This window comes from Chanodichthys erythropterus, chromosome 14 (assembly GCF_024489055.1).
Source record: "Chanodichthys erythropterus isolate Z2021 chromosome 14, ASM2448905v1, whole genome shotgun sequence".
Lineage (NCBI taxonomy): Eukaryota > Metazoa > Chordata > Actinopteri > Cypriniformes > Xenocyprididae > Chanodichthys > Chanodichthys erythropterus.
The window spans coordinates 539,354-558,021 of NC_090234.1; the positions used below are offsets into that span (position 1 = coordinate 539,354).

The 18,668-nt window shown below is 38.0% G+C and overlaps 1 protein-coding gene across 2 annotated transcripts; it reads right to left on the reverse strand.

Annotated features, from left to right (window-relative positions):
* Positions 1–14,088: 14,088 nt before the first annotated feature.
* LOC137036302 (zinc finger protein 501-like) lies at positions 14,089–18,452 on the reverse strand. 2 transcript variants are annotated; one of them, XM_067410400.1, is made up of 2 exons: positions 18,216–18,452; positions 14,089–16,449 (listed from the first exon to the last, which is right to left on the reverse strand). In XM_067410400.1, exon 2 carries the CDS (start codon positions 16,442–16,444, stop codon positions 15,470–15,472), a length of 975 nt encoding a protein of 324 aa, XP_067266501.1. In that variant the 5' UTR covers positions 16,445–16,449; positions 18,216–18,452; the 3' UTR covers positions 14,089–15,469. The 2 variants fall into 2 exon arrangements, with proteins under 2 accessions (XP_067266501.1, XP_067266502.1); XM_067410401.1 differs by having other exon boundaries at positions 18,178–18,222.
* Positions 18,453–18,668: the final 216 nt, after the last annotated feature.

Consider the following 18,668-nt stretch of genomic DNA (forward strand, 5'->3'; position numbering starts at 1 on the left):
TAATTACTGGGATTTCCAGGAGACCATATTTGATAGTTCATTTTTTTTTTTCCCATCACTCCAGAGCCATTTTCCCTCCTATGAACAGAAGAGAAAGAAACAACATTGTGTTTATGGCTTAATTTTTACTTTGTTTATCTAAAAGATGATTTCTCATGAACCCTCACCCCACTTTATACATGCCAGAAATCTAAACAGAAATGAACAGAAATTGTTTCACAGAAAGGGTATCAGTAAAGAATATGTGAAAATGTTTAAGAAAGGGCTTAACTATCTCTGTCAGCCACACTATTTCACAATACAAACACTCGAAAATAAAGTCATATGGCTTTATATATGCCATTGGGCCCGGATGAACAAGGAATTAAATCACTAGAATCGCTTTAATCTCTTACAATGAGCATTTAGAGGCAACTGTGCCGAGAACAATACTCATATAAAAACTATATAACAATATAGTTCCAAGAAAGTACAAGTCAAGTGAATTTAGACAAAGTTATGCTATCTTTCACAATATTATTAAGTCAGTAAATACAGCTTGTGATAGTTGGCTTAGTGTTCAAGTGTTGTGACCTTGAGGAATCTGTAACTGAAGGCTGCTGTTTAGTATTTAAAACTAATTAAACCGTATAATGCCCGTATAGTGACTTTGAGGTGCGTCCAGGAGTTGAGGAAAGTTTGACTCTATGCAAATGAAGAGCGACTTTCGTAAATTGACAACCGAGAGAAGCTGGAACTGTGTCAGTGAAGCTCACACACGTCACTTGAGGTCAAGACAGGACAGAATTTCTGAAGCAACTTCACTGTTTTATGTGATTTGTCTTTAAACTCTTTAGGTCAATTCACACTACACCAACAGACCCTGACCTACAGCAACAGACATGTTCATTGGGTTTTGTCAGATCAGTGTTTTCCCGCTGGCATCTGTTGGTGTTGATCGGTGATAGTTTTCATCCAACTGAACATGAATGTCTGAGCAGTGTGGTATGATTTTCAAACAAACTCTTACTTCTATAAGAGTATCTGACCTGGCCATGAACCGCTGCCATGACGAAGAGGCAAGTGCCTTTAACAGAAACGAAAGACCTTATTCTGTGATGATTATATTTTACATTGTACTCAGAAAAAGGGTTAACTGGCTATGAAAGTTCTCACAAATCAGAAGTTAAGCACTCAGAAAAAGGGTTAACTAACTAAAACTGTACTGTGAACGTTTTCACAAATCAGAATAGTAAAGTTAGGCACTGAAGAATGGGTTAACTGACTAAAACTACTGTGAAACCTTTCACAAATCTAATGTTTGGGACTCGTAATGAAGAAATTAAAAGAAGAGAGGATGACTAGTTTCACAACATTTGCCTTGTCCAAATACCCACACTTGCGGTCTTGGCCACTTGAGAGCTTGTGCATGCGACAGGAAATAAGTGCGCAAGACTGTCCCATGTCTTAAAAATGCCAAAGTGCAGTGCCCTTAATGCACGCTAAACCCACACTATCTTGAATACCGCTTAGGAGCACTATTCGAGGCGAAGTGTATCCCATCATGCATTATGTTTGGGACTTCACATGCCTAATTGACTAGTTAAATTAATTACATATTACATATAATTTGGTAGTAAAATATAAAGTGTTGCACATTTTATTGATGCAAAGATGGGTAGGCTGTGTGTACTTTGTACAACAACTGCTTTTTATCACTTAAGGAACCACCACAATTTTAAAATAGTCTCTTCTGTTAGTTAGCAACCACTGAACAGATATTTAGAACTGTATTTTAAAATGCAGAGTATTGAAAATAATAAATTTTAAAAAAGCTGTAAACGCTTGCACTATAAGTGTGTGCCATCGGGCAATCAAAAGATCTACACACACTTGCGGTCTTCACGCCCACTTGAACACTTGAGGCAAATACAGGAAATACGTCATGTAAGTAGACAAGTGGTCAAGTGCAAAGACCGCAAATGTGGGTATTTGGACAAGGCTAACATCAACACTTCTTTCTTTTTCTTTTTCTCAGTCCTTCTCAACAACAGGACATTGACTCTCGCAGCCTCTAGTGGACTGGCCCAGTATTGCAGTCTTTGAACATTAACACAGGACATAACGTTCCCCTCTTTCTTTAGAAAAGAACCTCTTAATAAGGGGATTATTTAAACTATAAATGTACTTCTGGTGTCTAACATATCAAATTAATAAACACACGAACACATTCAACAAATGTTTTCAATTACTTTCTCTATCATTACACTAGTGTTTCCTTACACTCAAAAAAATGATTCAGGCCCTTCATAGATATGACACATTTAAATTTAATTCACTTTACTTAAACATATCTAATTAGGAGTAATATGTATTTATATTTAATGAGTCTAACATAAAATATTTAAATAATCTATGAAATGTATTTAAATTTGACCAACTAAATTTAATTACATTTGGGAAATGGGAGTGCCTTCTGCGCATGCGCGAGACACGCTCAGACAACGCACTCGTGTGACCGCCGGCGCCATTTTCTCATGCTGGTGAAAGGACCGTCTCGGCTGAGTCTCTGCTTTTGGATACTCGTTGCTTTTGGATATTCGTTGCTGGTAAGTACTAGTTGTTTTGTGGTTAAATAATGATCTCAATGCCAAGGAATGTGTATATCATAATATTGAGTGAAATATGTTGGGTGAAATACAGCGTTAAAATAATTAATCGAGGTGAATTGTTTTAACAACTGGATACAAACGCACCTTCGCTTAAATATCCTCTCTACTTTTCATTTCCCCTTATTCTGCTACATAGTCTTTTAACCACACAGGAGGATGTCTAGCCCGTGTTCTCCTAACTGAGCATTCTCTAATGCAGTTTGAGTGTTTTCTGGAACCAGAGACAAGTGAGCTCTATTCAATTTCTTTCCATCGCTCAAGACATAAGTGCTTGATCAAAGGAACAGTGAACTTACTTCCAGCCTTTGGTAGAGTAGATGCATTGTTTTTCTTACACACACGATCTCCACACTTAAGGGTGGTGGTTTAGCTCAACATTTCTTCATTTTTGTTGAATTTGCTGCACACTGTCACGTATGCCCATTGCCACTTCCTCTCACTGATGTGTTGTGGCTGACAGAGTTTTTAACTTTTTGCATATCTTCCTCCCTCTTAACATTTCAAACTGTTCAAAAACAGATACCCCTGTGGTTGTGTGTGAGGAAGCTCTGTAATTTTGGAAGAAACTTTGTAACATTTGAGGTAAATGCAACCTCCGGCCACTTGCTATAATAATCCACTATCGTGATAGCAAAGTCATGTGTGGCTCCCACAAAAGGTCCTGCAATGTCTATTGCAACTTTCTGAAATGGCTGCAATGGGGCTAGGCACATTTGGGCGGTTTTGTCACAGGACTGACACATGAAACAAGAAGCAATAATTGAATGCACATCATAGTCCATTAGAGGCCACCAGTACAATTCTCTTAGCTGTTGCTTAGTTCATACTACTCCCTGGTGTCCTTGGTGTGCTAAGTGAATGAATTTAGATTGCAAAGCAACAGGGACAACCAGTCTCTGTCCTCTCATGATATACTTATCATCCACAGCTAGTTCATGCCTGACCTGAAAGTACACCATGATTGTTGGATCCATTTGTTGCTCTGTTTTAGGCCAGCATTATGTGATTTTGGCATGCAGCTTTGACAACTTGACAAGCTTGGACAAGTTTTGCATGACTCAAGAAATTGCTTCATAGGAATGGCTCTTGAATGGTCCTTCGAAATCTCCGCGACAAGGCCCAGTTCCTCTCCCTGGCCTGCATCTGAATCAGGTAGTGGTAAGTGTGATAAATAATCAGCAACAAAATATGATTGACCTGGTCTGTACTCCAGAATTTAGTTGAAACAGAGGAGTCTGGCTGACCAGCGAGCTATCCTCATTCCTGCTTGGTGGTCCTTCCTCGGTGTAAACTTCCTGCCCCAAAGGTAAGTCCTCCAATGTTCTACTGTCCAGACACATGCTAATGCTTCTTTCTCAACTGTGCTGTATTTTCTTTCAGCTGGCATCAATGTACGAAAAGCGAATGCTATTGGATGCTCTGTCTGATCTGGGTGCAGCTGAGGAATGACACCTCCAATGCCATTATCTGAAGCATCAGTGGACGCAAATGTTGGTAAGGAGGGGTCGAATAAAGCCAAGGCTGGGCTGTGGACTAATAGCTGTTTTAGCCCTCAAAAACTTGCATCAGCTGCCTCCGCCCATGTAAATCCTTTCTGAGATGATCTGAGTATCTCAAAGGGGGTCTACTACCATTGCATTGTTCGGGATGAACTTGCCAAACCAAGATGTTAGAACCAAAAAAGGACCATCATGAGGGTAGGTCTGTTGGTGCATTTGCAATAGCTTCAACTGAGTCAGGGTTAAGATGTAGTCAATCTTTTGAAATGTCATGGCCTAGATACTGAATTTTGCTCTGGCCGAATTTGCTTTTCTCTATGTTAAGTTTCAGACCCACGATTGTGAGTCAAGTCAGCATCTCCTGTAAATTGGCGTCATGGGGGGCTTTATCTTGGCCGTAAACTATGAGATCATCTAAGTGTAGTTCTGGTAAACAGTGAAAAACTGTTTTTCTCCAATTCACACAAACCCGAATTTCTCCAGATTTCTACAACAATTGGTTAAGACAATTTGTGACACCCATGGCGAAGTATCTTTTCAATTATTCCATCCCTCAGTAAGCGATTAATTTTCTTGATCTGCATAGTTTGTGCTCCGCTGGTTTAATCAACTAATCAGTCTGTACTTTGTGCATAAAGCCTTCCAAGTGAGCTGGCTGCTGTATTACATAATTCTAGCACAGTTGAAACGGCAGGAGCTAATGATGTAACAATCCTATCTCCCACAGTGTGACAGTTTTAGGATTTAAGTCCATGCCCAAAAGTTGTGATCCCGTTTTGACCAGAAATTTGCAGTGGTTGCAACACATAATCATACGATACAGCAGCAGTAAAACAGCTGAAGGTTGGTTCACAAGCTCACAGTTACAAATAAGTCAGATGCATATTTGACGTGCTCCCCTAGGAGAGGGCTCCGAGCTTGGTATTTGGCCCGAACCCAGAGTACTCCCCTCGTATTCTGGTTAGAAAGATAACCAGGCGAGTGTGAGGAGACGGGGTGATGGAGGGATGCTGAAAAACTGTCGAAGAACATAGGTGAGTCGACTGTGTATTTATGATGTCCTCCACTTATGCTGATGGGTTGGAATGACGTAATGATTGAATAGATTATTTGAAAGTGCTCCTCTCGAACATCATTAAGTGTTCACGTGAGTTAGTGACTAACCTCACTTGAGGTTCCTTCAGTTCACAATTTGCAAAATGTTTCATGAACAGTGTCTCTGGCAGGATGGACACACTTGATCCTGTATCAACAGAAACAGTGGTACCAATTCAACTGGTATTTTATTTTTTTGTGGTGCTTCATACTCTACTTGGCAGCAAATTTTGTCAGGAGACTGATTTACAAGTAGTTCAGGCACCATAACTTCTGTCACTTCTTTGACAACTGCATATTTACATACAGCAGGACAAGTGCGTGCGTTGTCCAAGTGAGTATTTGATCCACAGTCTTTTATTTGAAGTCTGTGGCTTTTCATTTTGTACTGGCATTTTTTCCACTTTTTTGTTTACCTCGTTTGAAACTGGACTTTGTTCTCACTTCGATGACAAGCAAGTAGTTTTGGAAAATTTCCTTCCATGTAGAAAACAGAATAGTGGGCTCTCTATGGGGTCAGATTCCCGCCAATTGTATTGCAGTCACGGATCAAAAAATAATAAACGTGAATCACAAATTTAAAAACACATGTAAAAATATATAGCACAAACTTAAAAAATAATGCAAAATGATCGGAATGGCAAAGAACATGGTCACGGATCAAAATATAATAAGCGTAAATCGAAAAATCAAAAGCACATTTAAAAAAATAACAAGCATGAATCAAAACTTTAAACACATTAAAAATGATATTGCACAAATCTTAAACTTGTGTTTATGCGTTCTTAAAAGTTGTTTTCCTTGCTTTTATTACTCTTTTCTTTCTGCTCTCTTTACATTTTCTGCTTATATTTTACTCTTTTGTGCGCTTGTGCAGTTTTTCTCTTTGCTCTTCTTTCTACGTTCTGCTCTTGCTTTTCCAAATGTTGCAGTTCAAGTTTCATGTAAATTAGGCTGGGCTTAAGCGCCACCATTGGTCCACTAGTTCTAGATGGACAGCTCCTCCTCTAGCCAATCAATCGAAGGGAGGGAGATGACATCACTTCAATGCGACTCATGGCTACTGATGCTCACACTCATACAGGAGAAGATAACCATCACAGCTGGCAATTTCCGAGCTGTGATAAACTCTTTCTGTTGCAGGACACTGTTATAATGTATATATATACATTATAACATATGTACATTTGTACCTTCATACATATGTACCTGCAACTCGACCTGTCACCGGTATATAGGCTACTTCTACCTGGACAATCTTTTATTGTTAAATTTACCATCCTAACGACAACCTGTCACAGTTGTGCCTGTCTGACGATCTATCATTGTTATATTAATCTTTAATGCACCTACAACTGGACTTGGCACCGTCAAACGCAGCGTCCACCATGCAGCAGCCTCACAACATCACTCTTATGTGTGCCTGGCTCGTCTATACCTGTTATGTTACTGTTAGATATTTTTAGTATTCATACAATAATATTAATAATAATATGCTTGCTTGTTGTCTCTTTTATTCCTGTCTTTTGCACAAGAGAATATAACATATGAAACCTACCTTACTAGGTTAATATATTTGCTCGTGAATTACATTTAAAGTAAGATATGCCATGGCAATTGTTTAGATCAGTAGTTCCCAAACTGGGGTACGTGAGGTGACCGAGTGTGTCTCATACGTTCTGAAAAGTGAAGCCACGGGCTCTTTGATCGCCCCCTGGAGGCTGGATGCAGTACCGGTCATAAACCCCGCCCTCTCAATGCAGTCGAATGAGACTTCAGTGAAAACTTAAAAATAAAGTCTGCTTCAAATAAAACTTTCTGAAAGATGGTTTTGGTCATTTAAGGTAGTTGTTATCACACTGATATATATTCAATTGTTCGTTTTTGTGATGATTTAGATTTTAGCTAGCAATTTGATTCTATAAAAACGGGGCGTGTCGTCATGATTCGAAGTTGATTGACAGGTTGTCTGAGGACTGTCGGAGCTTCGAGGGGAGATTGAAGATGTATTAACTAACTGTTAATTTTCGATTTCTTTGTCATTAACACCAACAAAATGAGTTGTTCAGCAGTAAACTGTACTAACCGACCTACAGGATCTGACGGATCACTGAACTTTTTTTCTGTAACATCAAATGTGGGCGTTATAAGCTAATTAATAAATGTTATTAGTTAAGATAACACACCTAATGTTAGCCATGTCGGGAAAAAGCAGGTGATCGTTATCTGGCAGTTACTTATTATTTTTATGGGTATAAAATAATAATTAGCAGGACAAAACTAATGATAGCTTACTCTAATTACAGCAATCGATCTCCTGTAACGTTAGTTGAACTTGATTTAAAATGGCAGGACCGTTTCTGACGATTTAGAGTTGTTTCTAGTGGCATATTATATTGATTTTATCTACTGAATTTGCTGTTTCAAAAATATTATTGCTCTAGAAACAGAATAGCCTATTATTTTATAGGTAGACTTTTAAATTGTGTATAATTTTTATAGTCTATTTAAAATACATGAATGATGACGCAGTCGTCTGGGCGGAAGTTTGATATCGCGACTCCGCCTCCGGCTCAACGGACGATTCCTTCTGCGCATGCCCAGGCTCCAAACTTTTTTTTTTTTTTGACGTATTGCGTAACGTGTCAGCGCCCATTCATCAGCCCATTTTGGCTTCAGTTCAATACAATGGAAGGAAGCGACGTCGCGTCGTCCATCTTTTTTTACAGTCTATGGAGGTGACAGAGGGGGTAACGTTACGCGAACAAAATGCAGAATTTTGCCATTCATTTAATTCTTCTCTACATTAAAATAACATTAAAACTGATCATGTATTTTCTAACAGGTACAATATGCCATATAACATCCAATCAAAATACCACATCTTTTGCGGTCAAATCTGACAGAGTCCATTTCCACATGCAGCGCACATATGGGTGCATAGCCAGTATAGGTTGCGTGGGGAGTCTGCAGCCTGAGCAAAACGCGCAACATACTGCCATTCTGTACCTGCATATTTAGCACTTACTAGCACGGAGAACAATAGCCTGGCACAAAACGGGCTTAAATATCAATTTAAGATTCAAACTCTTGATCATACAAAACATAGCCTACCTTTTGTGAGTTCTTGTTTTTAATGTTGATAATATTATATGAGCAAGAATGCAAATCCAAATATCCACACAACAGTTCAACAAACAAAGGGGTAATATTAAGTGTAATTCTTCACAGTATTGTCAGTATTTGCTCTATTTTGCAACGAAAACAACAGCAGGATTACAACACAGCAGTGCTTCGAGAACGAATCTGCAACTTTGAATGAATTGTTCGTGAAAGTCATGATTCATTCATAAATACAGCCACTTGCTTCTTTGAATGAATGACTCGATGACTCAGGCATTAAGACAGTGACTTACCGCCATCTACTGGCGGTTTTAGTATTTAAAATAATCACTTTTCATGTTTTTAGCATTGCATATTTCTCTATTGAACATTTTTTAATTTAAAACATTATTATTGTTGTAAAAGTATTCATAAAGATCAAAAACTGCACTAGAAAGTCAATTTAGGGGGCAAATATTGTCCCTTAATGGAAAATTTACAATCTAAGTGGAAGAGAGGGGGTACGCAGAAGGATGGTAAGTGTCTCAGGGGGTACTCCACTCTGAAAAGTTTGGGAACCACTGGTTTAGATCATCGTATGTTGCTCGTAATAGTAAACTGTGCATATTTTGTCATGTATTGTTTTCCTGTAAACAGATTTATAGATTGTCTTCCATGTACAGTATGTCATTGACACGGGTGTTGGTTTATGAATTTGATCACATTTTAACACTGAGATTATAAAATTATAAAGTTAAGCAATAGCCTTCACATCAGTGTTTTCCCCAATATTAGAGCAATTGCAAATGTTTATTGAGCTGTTGTATAAATCAATATAGCTATAAGTTAATTTTGAATGTGTTTTTGCACTATTTTAATAAAAGGAGTATCAAACAAAGTCACAGCAGAACAGCTTCGCTCGTCTCTGAGCAACACAGCAGTGTTTCATTAATGAATTCCTGATTTGAACGAGAAGTTTGAATGAACTCTCCGCCACCTACATATCTGTATCTGTAATTTTGTTTTTATTTAAAACATTAATCATATAGTATTGTGCAATTATGTAGTTATGTAATTAAACACAATAAATGTGTGAATAAATCACTGCATATCAAATCCACCTGGTTTCTGTAACTATCTTCTCTGTAACACTATCGTAGTCAATGCAGAGATGATACATTCAGTCTTAGAATTAATTTACCTATGATCGTTTAACAACAATTAAGAAATATTAGCTACAGTAGCCTTAGCATATTAGCACCATGAGCCAAGTAATATTTTAACACCAAATACCATATATTATGAACATAAAGATTAACAATCATAAGTAGACTGCACAATAAAAAGAGGAATTATTTGTCCATAGTTCAGATAACTTTACAGATCGAAAGTCCTTGTAAAGTTTCAGATTAAACTGTTATGTTCTCCTGTATGAGTGTGAGCATCAGTAGCCATGAGTCGCATTGAAGTGATGTCATCTCCCTCCCTTCGATTGATTGGCTAGAGGAGGAGCTGTCAATCTAGAACTAGTGGACCAATGGTGGCGCTTAAGCCCGGCCTAATTTACATGAAACTCGAACTGCAACATTTGGAAAAGCAAGAGCAGAACGTAGAAAGAAGAGCAAAGAGAAAAACTGCACAAGCGCACAAAAGAGTAAAATATAAGCAGAAAATGTAAAGAGAGCAGAAAGAAAAGAGTAATAAAAGCAAGGAAAACAACTTTTAAGAATGCATAAACACAAGTTTAAGATTTGTGCAATATCATTTTTAATGTGTTTAAAGTTTTGATTCATGCTTGTTATGTTTTTTAAATGTGCTTTTAATTTTTCGATTTACGTTTATTATATTTTGATCCGTGACCATGTTCTTTGCCATTCCGATCATTTTGCATTATTTTTTTTTAAGTTTGTGCTATATATTTTTACATGTGTTATACATGTGGTATTATTTTTTGATCCGTGACCGCAATACTATTGGCGGGAATCTGATCCCATAGCTCTCCAGCCATCGGAAGAAAAAATGCAGGCATGGGTATGGATGCAGACATCATCGCCAGATTTTGTAATGTTTGAGATTCATAATGAAAGAAATTAAAAGGAGAGATGATGACTAGTTTCACAACATTATCAACACTTCTTTCTTCTTCTTTTTCTCAGTCCTTCTCAACAACAGAACATTGAGTCTCGCAGCCTCTGGTGGACTGGCCCAGTATTGCAGTCTGTGAACATTAACACGGGACATAAAAAAAAAAAAAAAATGATAATGGTTAAGAACTCGGGGAAGTGTTAACTGACCAAAACTGTAAAGTAAAAGTTTTCAAAACTGAGAATAGTGTAGTCTGTTTGAGCCTAGTATGATCCAACTAGATGACCATTTTTAAACTAATAAGCTGATTTATATAATGGCTTGAATCATTATTCATTGGCACAGCCTCTTTGTTATTATTACACAAGAAAAAGAGGACAAAGCAGTGAGAAAAATGTGATTGTGAAAGTTTTAACTTCAGATTTAATCTAAAACAGGATTTTTTATTTTTATTTACGCGGTCTGCATATTTATTGGAAATAGACATTAAACATGCCTATTTTTCACATTGTTGACTAGCAGACTTACCAAGGGGTTTATGGACAAGTGTTTGCTGTGAAAAAATTCACAAACCAAGCAGGTCAAGATGACAGTCTTCAAAGTGTCCAACTTTTGGAGCTATAGGCTTTATCAAATTTAGAGCCACTATGAAAAAACACCAATTTCAGACCAGAGGACCACGTCACCTGAATTTACAAATCGAAAGCACACTGCAATTTTAAACAAAATCTGAATATAAAACCGCAAACTATCTTTACAACTTTGTTTCTTGCTTGCTCTGAACTTGCTCCACACATGCCATCCCTGTCATCAGATTTTATATGAACATTCTGCTGATGTTGACAAGTTAACGATTAGCCAGCTATTTAGATAATTAGTTATTTACTATTTAAAATATTTACTATTGTTTGTCTTTCACAGAGGCTGAGGTAAAGACAAAAATAGACAATACAAGGACACAGTACAAATACCTGAAATCCTCTTCTTCTGGTATGGAGGACATCTGACTCCAAGGCAGGAATGATTTCTGAGGAGATTTAAGTTTTTAGAGGTGCACATGAAAAAGAGACTCTCAACATCTAACCTACTTTCATGTTCAAAATGTACGTTTATTCAAAAGAGCATGTTTACTTGTGTGTGTGTGCAGAGGAATATTTACAGTATTTTAGTCCATTACCATGGACTGTTCCTCTCTCAGAATTAAAATACTCCCATGAACCTTTCTTTGTTTGGTTAAAAATGTACTGTAATTTAAATAAAACATATATAGGGAACAGGCCCCAAAATACAACTTCTGTCATCATTCCCTCATCCCCATGTTGTTCTAAACCAGGGGTGCAAACTCAGCTCCTGCTCCAACACACATAGTTTTCATAAGCCTGAAGGACTTGATAAGCTGGATCAGGTTTGTTTAATTAAGGTTGAAGCTGAACTCTGCAGGGCTGTGACACTCCCTGATATATAAAGCCATATGACTTTATTTGTATCTTATTCAAAAAACCCTTTTGTGTTTAATGAAAGACAGAAGCAACTGGATTTGGAACAACATAGGAGTGAATAGATAACACAAGTGTAATTGGTAACACTTTTGTCATGGGTTGGTTCAATCAAGGTGAAAAAAAGGTCAGTCTTGCAGCAGTTTTAATAAGCAAAAACAATACACTAGAGCACTGGAGAAACCACAAGAACACCACAACCCAATTTAACCTGAGCGCAGCAGAGAGAGCGTGTCCCAAATAAACAAGGGCCAGTAACCTCTCTCCTCATTACTAGCCAAACAGCGCCCTCTAGTAGTGCTATAAAGCAATAACATTATTAGTGCACTAACACTTTTTTTTTGTACTCAAAGATAAGCAATGTCCTTTTTGCAAATGTTTAAATGATGCCCTTAGAATACACTACGCATGTTAACATTTCATTAGAGTGAGTGTAAAAAATACTCGTCATTAAACTTACTCCAAAAAGTAGCTTCCGAAAATTCCATGTGTTGTGATAAAAAATGACAGTAAACACTTTTACATACATTTTTAATTCTGTTTAAAGCAATAGAACACTGGTTGTGATTTGGTCACAGGTTAAATCCAGAAGCCAGATGTTTGCACAAACACATTCCCAGCTCAGGTTCTGCTGAGCCCAGACTGATGTCCATCACAGATGTTGTCTTGTGTTGCTCTATAACAACACAATCATCTAATATAAATTTAACAGCAAATCAAATTCATTTTTTAGCAATATTTTACATTTAAAACAAAATAAATAAATAAAAATGTACAGTATTAACACAAGTGATCCAATCAACAGCATTGTTCACTGTCAGACTTGAGGACATGATAACTGCATAAATTGACAAAGCATTCATGTATTGTGAGTTTCTGTGTATTTGTCTGTGGAATGAAACCAGCTGACTGCATATTATATATTAATTCAACAGCCCATTGTCAATAATACCTTACTTGGGCTCTTTGAAATTACACAAAAATCATATTGCTGTTTTGCTATATTTTCTTCCTCTTCAGATTTAACCTTATGTGCATTATGAAATCTGAGATGTGCATTGTGCAATATGACTAGGCCCAGATGGGATGTTTATCCAAATTTTCTGTGCTGATTTTGAGGGAAAATCTGCAGAAATCTAAGGAACGTTTTTAAACATTTAATGAAGTCAGACTTTTACAAGACTATTACAATCTTAGTATTAAAAAAGGAAAATAAAATAAATAAATAGCCACTCCAGGAGTGTCAATATGTAGAAGGTAACAAAAGAAAGGCCTTTCAATTCGGTGGAAACCTACAGATCTTTCTGTGGGTGCAGGTTTTAAGCAGGTCTCAATTCTTTTACATTTGTCTGCATTTTTATATGTAGTATGTATAGTAGTAAGTTTTAGTATTAATTAGGATTGTGCATAATTCAGAACTGAAGAATTGGTTTCATTTTAGTTTGAGTTGGAATTTGAATCAAAATGGCTTTAAGGATTAGTTCACTTTCAAAATGAAAATTAGCCCAAGCTTTACTCACCCTCAAGCCATCCTAGGTGTATATGACTTTCTTCTTTCTGATGAACACAGTCAGTTATATTAATAAATATCCTGACACATCCGAGCTTTATGATGAAGCTCAAGAAAGTGTCTCCATCCATCATAAATGTACTCCTCACGGCTCTGGGGGGATAATAAAGGCTTTCTGAAGTGAAGCAATGCATTTGTGTAAAAAAAAAAAAAAATCCATATTCAAGTTATGAAGAAAGCATAAACTGGCATCGTGTCAGTTAGCTTTTTCCGTAAGTTGAATAGGTAGCGTAAGCGTTTTGAACTTTGAGCTAGATATTTTACTTTGTAACTTGTTAAATATGGATTTTTTTTACACAAATGCATCGCGTCGCTTCAGAAGGTCTTTATGAACCACCTGGAGCCGTGTGGAGAATGTTTATGATGGATGGATGTGGATGGAGACACTTTCTTCAGCTCATACACTTTGGTCCCGTTCACTGCCTTTATAAAGCTCGGATGCGTCAGGATATTTATTAATATTCCTCTGATTGTGTTCATCAGAAAGAAGAAAGTCATATTCACCTAGGATGGCTTGAGGGCGAGTAAAACTTGGGCTAATTTTCATTTGAAAGTGAACAAATCCTTTAATTAATTTAAAACAGTGACAAGATGACAGATTTGTAATGCAGTAAAATTCAACATAAAAAGGTTCACAAAACTTACAATATTTAAAATAAATACAAATATTTAGGTACTAATCTGTTTGCCACCCCATTTCAAATTCAAGGAATTAAATATGAGGGAACAGAATAGGAATTTAAAAGACAAGCTCAGTTCGATTCTGCATGGCACACACATATTAAAGGATTAGTCCACTTTTAAATAAACTTTTCCTGATAATGTTTGGTGCCCATTGAAGTCTATTATATGGAGAAAAATCCTGGAATGTTTTCATCAAAAACTTTAATTTCTTTTCAACTGAAGAAAGAAAGACATGGACATCTTGGATGACATGGGGGTGAGTAAATTATCAGGAAAAGTTTATTTAAAAGTGGACTAATCCTTTAATATCTTCAAAGCTGAGAAGATTATCCCCCGGTTTCAGTCAAGGATTAAGATAGTCCTAGACTAAAATGCATGTTTGAGCTGCTTTAACTGAAAGTAACTTGTACTGACATATCTTAAAAAATGTCAAGAGCCGTTGTTTTGTCTCAAGATGCACACCGGTAATGTTTTTTTCTAGGCTATGTTTATAAAAGCTACTTAAATACCTTAATTGAAATAAAGCCTAATCCTGGCTTAGCCTAAACCCTGTCTGTGAAACCGGGCCATAGTGTTTTCTGATAAGTATGTAGAGATAAAAAACTAATTTGATTAAGTGTAAAAAGCTCTGCAAAGACAAGTGTTGGTACACATGCACATGATCCATAGGTCTGTATGTGTGCAGAGATGTTCATAAATACAAGCAAATGAAGGCATCATTTATATCATAAATCATAAATACAGTAGGACATTGTTAAAGGAGTTCTATTATGTTTTATATCCATGTTCATCTGTCTTTAGTGTGTAATGTTGCTGTTTGAGCATGAAAAGCTCTGCAAAGTCCCTCCAGCAGGAGTTCTTCTCTATATCAGTGTCAGTGTTTCTGAACTCCCTGAAATGCCTTCATTGTAGTCTTGAGTTTTCTTCCAGGAACAAACTTGCCGCAATATTCCTCATTTAAATAATTCCCGGCCCAAAATAAAAAGTTAGTTAGTAGTGTGTTGAAACTGGTGGTTATGGCAAGGGGTGGGACATTTCCCAAACACACTCAATGTGCTTGACCAATCACAACACACTGCTCCAGTCGACCAATCAGAGCACATTGTGCTTTTCAGAAGGAGGGGCTTCATAGAGACAGGAACTAAACAGAGCATTACTGACAGACTGGGAAGAGAGGAGCTGCAACCATGGAGAATATGAGGAAAATAATGAACATTCAAACATGAAAACCTGTTCTAGTAGCGCCCAAAAACAACATCAAGACTAGTTTTCCAAGTCAGTCCATTATTACGAGTTGTCCATTGTACTCTTAATTTTGGCTCTTGTTTTGGATCGTGTGTTGACTTCTGATGTCGATGGTGTCGGGGATGCAGCCGTGTGCAGCTCAAATGGGGGATCTTCCTCTTTTACGGTGTCGTCCTCACCTTCGTCCATCTCCATCTGATGTTTTTTGCAGTGTTTCTCAAAGGTGGACATCTTGACGAATATTTTGTTGCACACCTTGCAGTGGAAGAGCTGCTCTCCGTTGTGTAAGTGCAGTTTGAGCTGCAGATAAGAGGATTGAGCGAAGGCCCCCGAGCACACGCTGCAACAGAGCGTCCCGCTGCCCTGGTGGCTTTTCTCGTGCTGTTTCAGCATGGACACCGACCTGAAGCCCTTCTGACATGTGGCACAGACGTACCTGCCCTCACCCAACTCCAAAGCCTGATGGTTAAGCAGGTGGGCTGACGTGCGGAAGGCCTTCCCACACTTGTCACACTTAAAAGGGCGCTCCCCTGTGTGCAAGCGCAGGTGGATGATAAGTCCGGCCTTTTGAGTAAAAGCCCTATCGCACAGTGTGCATTTGAAGGGCTTCTCGCCGGTGTGGAGCCTGCGATGGGTTTTCAGGTGTGAGGCACGGCCAAAGCACTTGTTGCAGTCTGGGCATTTGAAGGGTTTCTCGCCGGTGTGGATGGTCTTGTGGCGCATAAGTTGGGACGACTGCATGAACATTTTGGAGCATACGCTGCATTTGTACTTCCTCTCTCCAGTGTGTGATCGCATGTGCAGTGCCAGATGGGCCGAAGAGATGAAGGTCTTGGAGCAAATCCGGCAGGTGTGAGGCTTCTCCCCGGTGTGGCTGCGTTTATGCATTCTCTGGTGTTTGGTGAGCATGGATATCTGGGTAAAAGATTTGTCACACAGGCCGCAAGGGTGAGATCGAGGCTTGGATGAGTGGGACATGTTGGATGATTCAAAACCCAGAGCTGACCAAAAGTCCATCACACCTAATGACAAAAACATTGCCTGAGTTATCAAATCATATTATTTGGCTGATTATGCAGTGAGTTTAAAAATGATTTCAGGTGTAATTGAAAAGAAAAACAGCCTTTTCCTGCATAAAATCACAGTGGAATATTCCAGCTTAAGCCCTGGGTATAATACGTTTTTTACGCGTACGCTAGTGTACAACACACAGCCTTGCAAAGTTTACTTGACTCGTACGCATACGCAGTTTTGAGCAATCTCTCTCCACGTGTTACAACCCATGTAAACATCTTTGTATTCTTTCATGCTAGAGTTGAGGTACTTTCTAACTCTCCTCTATGTAGGTCTCCATTGTCGCTGTAGCTTGCATGTGTTCCGGTCTGTTCTGTTTGTGCAGGTTTTCTTTGACTACCTTGTGAATTGACACACCCAGGGCATGGTTGCCACCGTGTGGATAAACTATTTACTTTCCAAAAAAATTCAATGCACCTTTGCGACCTGCGCCTTCAAGTAGGCGCGGCTATAAAAATCCAGAGGTGCGTGTACAATACATGCATACTCTTCTGATGACGTAATTCACATCACACACACTGTACGCTGACCCTCACATACGCGTAAAAAGTGAACTATACTTTGGGCTTAACGGGAAATGTTTTCAGAACTCTGGTTAATGTTGTGGCAATGTTCCCTCAAAGTTATGAGCAAACGTTCTTCCAATAAAGCTATTAAAGTATTTGTTCAAAGTTCTCTGGTGTGTAATAATGTTCTCAAAATGTAAGCATCAAAACATTTTCATTCATGGAAGGTTTCTTCTAAAAGGTTTTAGTTAAAACATTTCAATGTTAGCTACTATTTGTTTCGGAATGTTCAGAGAACATTCAAAAGTAACATTGCTTGCAAAATTCTGAAATAGAATGTTCTCTAGTGTTCGCCTAACCAAGAAAAACTGTTTTTAAAACATTTAAAAAACTGGATGTTTTGAACATTCAGAGAACATTAAGAAATAACCTTTTCATAACTTGGGAATGTTGGGAATGTTAGTAAAGAACTTTCTTAGGACATATTTTTGTTAGCTGGAGGATATTAATGACAAAATCTTTCCAACCAATCAGCTTGTGGTAAGTTTTAGTACCTCTGCATTATGGTTTTTCCTATTTAAATTGCAAATATTTCATCATATAGCAGATTTCTTTCTTTCTTTTGTTTTAACCAGTGGCTGAATTTTATGAAGGGCTCTTAAAAGTGTGACTTATATTTCCTTTTCTGCTTCCTTTGACGTCACAACTCAAGGTCTGTGTGTTGCCAATGGCAGCATAATGTATTATACTATATAGACTTTCTTATTTAATATGTATACAAAATGACTTAATAAAAGAGGGGATAATTAATTTCCTCTACAAATAGTAGCCTAGATGAGCATCTCCATTTAAATGTTTGGAAATATGTCTGAATGAAATGATTGTAAGGCGTTAAACAAATTTTAATATATCATCTATAGCAAAACCAGACCATGTTAAAGGTCTAAAAAAACATATTTAGCCTATAGTTTGTGGTTGACGACAGCAGGTTTGAGCAACATTTTGCATATTCCCTTCCTGGAAAACTGCCTCGAGCACCGCGACTGTCATCATCCAAAATGAAACAAAAGCACGCAAGCTGAGTATGTCCGCTATCTGACTGGGCGAGCTGTAGCTGTGTGTGCAACTCAATGTTGTATTCTCCACAAAAGACAAGCAAACATGACTTACGCAAGGGGAAAACCTTTCTTGAGGACTGATTTACTTACAGATTCCCTCATTGCGTTCCCTGTTCGTCAATATGCAGCATCCAGAGCAACGAATGCAAACATGCAGACTCACGCTTTCAGCAGCGGTTCCGCCCAGAACATCACACAACCCAGGCTGAAGCTTTCAGGGATCTCTCCAAGCTCGTTACATTATTCAGAGCATGAGAGTCGCATCAGATTGTCCATGTGGTTAGATACTGTAATTCACCACAGATGAACGGACAGTGATGTAGAATGGCGCTATGTGATGCATTGTCAGGGTTTGGGCGAAAATCACACGACTCGACAGCGATATTATCCTGTAAACAAAGGGAAATCAGTTCTCGCTTTCAAGGTGGAAGCCATACAGAAAGAAGCCTGGCTCCATGCTATCAAAATAAAAGTAGCCTAAGTATTTATATTTACTTATGTAGTTATGTACCCTTATGGTAAATACAGATTACAGTCACATTT